The sequence below is a fragment of the Sinocyclocheilus anshuiensis genome, unplaced genomic scaffold, assembly GCF_001515605.1.
Source record: "Sinocyclocheilus anshuiensis isolate Anshui unplaced genomic scaffold, SAMN03320099.WGS_v1.1 scaffold67, whole genome shotgun sequence".
In the NCBI taxonomy this organism is placed as follows: Eukaryota; Metazoa; Chordata; class Actinopteri; order Cypriniformes; family Cyprinidae; genus Sinocyclocheilus; species Sinocyclocheilus anshuiensis.
In genome coordinates this window covers 2,439,550-2,444,722 of record NW_015552546.1, presented here as the reverse complement: position 1 = coordinate 2,444,722, position 5,173 = coordinate 2,439,550, and the positions used below count along the sequence as shown (strand labels likewise).

General features: G+C 38.7%; 1 protein-coding gene across 1 annotated transcript in view; it reads right to left on the bottom strand.

Moving 5' to 3' along the window:
* The window catches only part of LOC107664184 (von Willebrand factor A domain-containing protein 1-like), a 16,432-nt gene extending 12,343 nt beyond the window's left edge, over positions 1-4,089 (bottom strand). Inside the window, exon 1 of the mRNA XM_016454663.1 lies at positions 3,680-4,089. Coding sequence (XP_016310149.1) covers positions 3,680-3,764 — 85 coding nt within the window. The 5' untranslated portion in view covers positions 3,765-4,089. The remainder of the gene's footprint in view (positions 1-3,679) is intronic.
* Positions 4,090-5,173: the final 1,084 nt, after the last annotated feature.

The window sequence follows — 5,173 nt, the reverse complement described above, 5'->3', positions numbered from 1 at the left end:
CCCCCAAATTGTGCAGACCTTCAGTCTTATTAATTCAGTTTCACAGCTTCAGATGGAAGTTGACAAACAAGTTTTTACAAGTTCGGATGCCGTGTACACGCACTCCCTCTTAACTGACCACAAACTTGTTAAATGTTTATAGTGAACACAATATACTTGGGAGAAACTCTGAGAAAGAACGGCCAAACGGAGATAAGTGTGAAATCGAGTGAGGAAATTAGTCATTTGCGAAGGAAGTGGGCTTGAACGGTAGATGCTAAAAATAAGGATAAGAAAACAGTAGTATTTATCAGCATAAGGAAGAACTGGGAGCTTCACAATATTTCAGGAGATGGAACATTTGATTTGGCCGTTACAGGAATTTCCTGGCAGAGATGCCCTCCAACCTGGAGCTGCATGATAAACATAAACAGATGGGGGAAGGAACAGCCCTGCTACTGGATGTTACAAGCGGGAGGCAGACGGACGACGGCGAGCGGGCGGGCGGGCATGGAGAAAAGGGGGGGAGGTGAGAATTGGCTGTTCCATATGAAGTAAAAGAAGGAATGTACAGGCTTTTCCAGAAGCCCCTGAAGAGGAAGAAAGCGAGTGTGCAGAAAAGAGCAAGAGAGAGCGAGTGGGCGAGAGGCCTCAGAGAGCCAAGCGTTTGCCACCTAAGACAATCCAAAAAAGTCGCCCACCCAAGTCCTGTGAGAAGATCTGGAGGCGTCCAAACCAATTTGAATCGAATTACAAGAGAATCTTGTGAATCTTAAGCATTTTGCACTATTGCAAAAATATTTGTAGCCCCGTTTTGGTGACAAAAGTCCTGTTTCACCAATGAATTCGGATGAAATCTAAAACCGTGTGTATACTTTGCATAGTTTTCTTCTGCTTTGCTAAGAGAAAAGAGCCCATCGGGTCACTTGAACCCGTGACTGCTAAATAATTGACCTTTGCCAGACCGCTTGGAAGCAGGGTGCGGTGGCACTTTGCACAGAAACTCCTGTAGTCAAAGCCAAAATGCTCAAGGCTCTTCCAGAATTACTCTCTGTGAGTCACTGTTGGTGTGTCTATGGTTTTGTTCAAACAGGCAGCAAAAAAATTGTTTTTTTTGGCATATCAGATTCTTATCTGATTTCTTTTTTTATAGTCTGAACAGTAGTAAATTATGGAAGCTTGTATTCTACCAAAGTAATTGCGACTTATCTCACTATTTTTCTGACTCTTACACGCAGAATTGCGATATATAAACTCAGAATTGTGACTTTTTTTTAATTCTGACATTTTGTTTCTCAGAATTCTGTCTATATTTTTGTCTGCAATTCTGACTTTCTTTCAATGAATTCTGAGTTTACATCTCACAATTTTTTTGTTTGTTTGTTTTTGTTTTCGCCATGGAATAAAAAAGGACTTTTTATCTCACAATTCTGACTCTTTTCTTGCAATTATGAGGTTATGTCTCACAATTGCGACCAAATTAACATCTCTCAACTTTTTTTCTCAGAATTGTGTTTATATCTTACAGTTCTGTATTTGTGCCTCACAATTCTATGTTTGTATTGTGGTAAGTTCTGACTTATTTTAAGGAAAAATTGTGGGATATAAACTCAGAATTGCAAGGAAAACAGCCTAAATTGTGAGATAAAAAGTCACAATTACATTTTCACTTCCTTCCCGCAGCAGAAACAAGCTTCCATATTAAACACATGAAGACACATGAAGATTTTTGTAAATCCATATAAAAATCCATGTGCAACTTGAAATTCTGACTAAAATGTATTTTTTGTGGCATATCTGACTCAAATCTGTTTGGATTTGTAGTCTGCATAGCAGAAAATCATGAAACCTAATCTGAACCATGGGCAATCTGCATGCAATCTGATTAAAATCATGAAGTGATTAAAATCGTGTCACAAAGTGCACAATCTTGTATGGAGCTGTGGTCAAATATGATAATTTTGGCTCTCTCGTTCCTCATATAACTACTGTATGTGACTTCCACTATGTAGTGAATAGTGAGTGCTTTTCAATACAGTGCATGCATAAATTCCTCTGTTGCTTATCTTCTATCATGCGTTTCATAATTTCAGTGTGTTGTCATGACAGACATCAGCAGAAGCAAAATGTACACAATACCTCTATTTTCTGGCATTTAATAGGTTTCTCATAACCCTAGAGCGGTTGATAGCCTAACATTAGTGAGTGTCAGGAAGAGTCCTTTAATTCACTCGCCTCACTCAATATGTATGTCAGCGATGTGCTGACAGCAAGTTATTGCAGTTCTATTCATACAGCTAATACTCACTGTCATTTGTGAGATCTGAAAATTTAATGCAGTCACTTCAATTATAAAATTTGATTTAACACAACAAAATATATAAGATGACACCCAGAGAGAAAATGCTTTACTGCAACACTAACAAATACTATGAAGTATTTGGCTGTTTTCAATTTTTCTTTTGCTCGGGTCACTTAAACTTGGGCCATATGCTTTAGAGCAGTGGTTCCCAACCCTGGTCCTTGAGGTACCCCAACACTGCACATTTTGCATGTCTCCTTTCTCTGACACTCCAGTTTCAGGTCTTGGAGTCTCTACTAATGAGATGATGACCTGAATCAGGTGTGTTTGATTAAGGAGACATGCAAAACGTGCAGTGTTGGGGTGCCTCCAGGACCAGGGTTGGGAACCACTGTTTTAGAGGACAAGAATCCCCTGACACGCTGCATGAAGCAAAATGCGTTTACACATGTTTTCTGTCTAGCTCACATGTTTGTAATGTATATATTCTGCTGCTCCCTCAGTCATGTTTATCAGAAATTATCTCCATATTCCTTCTTTCATTTATTGTTTAAAGGGCTTTAAGTTCTTTATCTACTCAAGACTAGAACTAAATAGAATATAATTCCATATTAAGTTTAACGTTAACTCATTGGTCAATGATTTACATTAGCAATGATTATTTAAACTTGCATGTTTGTTCTGGACTTATTATTAAATAAATTGTTAACACTTTAATACGGTTCTACATGTTAACATGAGTTAATATGCAACCGCTATTCGCAAACATGAAATAACTATGTACACTCTAAAAAAATGCTGGGTTAAATACAACCCAGTGCTGGGTAAAATAGGGACAAACCCAGCAATTGGGCTGTTTTAACCCAACCTTCTGGGTAGTAACCCAACCGCTGGGTCAAAACAACCCAATTGCTGGGTTTGTCCCTATTTTACCCAGCACTGGGTAGTATTTAACCCAGCATTTTTTAGAGTGTAAGTTTCTTTGTTTTGCTAAATAAAAGATTATGACTCTTTTAAATCAGGTACTGACCTACATGACTCACCTGTCCTGAGACATGACTCACTTAAATCAGGCGACGGAGTCTTGAATAAACCTATGTGATTCATCTGAATCAGGTATAGAGAACTGTAATGGTTCACCTAAATGACATAAACAATGTGTTTCAATATAGTCCAATATAGTTCACCTAAATCACATACTGAGTCTTACTTGAAGCAAAACAGCCTATCATTCTGGTTTTGAGTCCTGACTCAGATGACTCCGCTGAATCAAGACACCAAGTTCCGAATTAAAACATGTGCTTCGCGTAAATTATGTACCGAGTCCTGAATAAAAGTATATGATTCAGTACAATCTCATACTGAGCTCCGAATGAAAACGTGAGTGAAACGACTCACCTGAATCAGGTACCGAGTGCTGAGCGTCTCCTGCCCACAGAAGCACGCTGAACAAAACACACGTGAGCGCTGTGCGGACCTCCATGATGGACTTTAATCCAAAATTACAGTCAGTTCTGGACGTTTTAACGCGTCTACATCGCCTAGCACACTTTCTATTCAAATTGTTTTTCTAAGACCCCTACGGTTCACTTTTAAAGTCGCTATTTAAAGTTCAACGCAGGCAGTCACCGGAGCTTTTTTATATAACTGCAATAAAATCGCACCTGCGCGGTTATTCTACATAATTTACGCGCTGAGAACTAAATAAACACGTACTCGTTCGCTCTCCCATAAACTGCAGTGTTGATGAAAATCCGCTACGGAATAAACTGTCTCTGGGCTACTGAATGCCGCAGGTTCCCTCCCTCTCCTCTGCTCTGCGTTGCGCACTCCTCCTCCATTGCTTTAGAAGGGCACCAGCGTCACCATCTTGAACCTGTGCCCGGATTCTGGTCCTTCTCATCTTTATGTTACAGTTATTTTCTTGCTAGGGAATGAATATGTATCATTATGGGTAACTAGAACTGGCTACTTGGGTCAGGAAACACGTGGAGGTCAGTGTTGACGCTGTTTTTTACCCATGATACCATGGCAATACTTTTACATACACCATGGTGATATTGTGTTTTTTGGTCATGCATTTGTGTCAGTGTACTTCAACAGTATATAGAACCACCAAGGATGCATTTATTTGATCAAAATTGCAGTGAAAACAGTCATATTGTGGGATATTATTACAATTTAAGGTAACACTTTAGTAAACGGACCAATTTTCACTATTAACTAGTTGCTTAACAGCATGCCTATTATTAACATATTGGCTGTTTATTAGTACTGATAAAGCACATATTCTGCATGACCATATTATCAAGTCAAGTCAAGTCTGCTTTATTGTCAATTCTTCCACATGTACAGCACATACACACAGAGAATTGAAATTGCGTTACTCTCAGACCCTTGGTGCATACAGATAACACTAACAGTAGAACATAAATACAGTTAGTGTTATCTGTATGCAGATTTGGCTATTAGCGATATTATATATATCGCTAATCCCACCCATTACCTAAACTTAACAACTATCTTAAATAAACTGGTTTGCTTGGTTATCGCAAATAATAAGCAGCAAATTAGGAGTTTATTGAGGCAGAAGTCATAGTTAATGGTTTGTTAATGGCGAAAACTGAACCTTAATATAAAGTGTGACCCAAAACAACTGTTTTCTATTTAGATGTACAGTGTGTGTGTGTGTATATATATATATATATATATATATATATATTTCTGTCATGACAACTCTCGGAGGGATTGGCATGGTAATGTACATGACAATGGTAATGTATTTGGTCTTGGCGGAATAGATCTGCTACGCTGCTACTGCTGTGGCAGAGCAAGTACTGAGACTTGCTACTGCCAATACATCCACAGACATGCTGCTGTGAGCATGTAAGA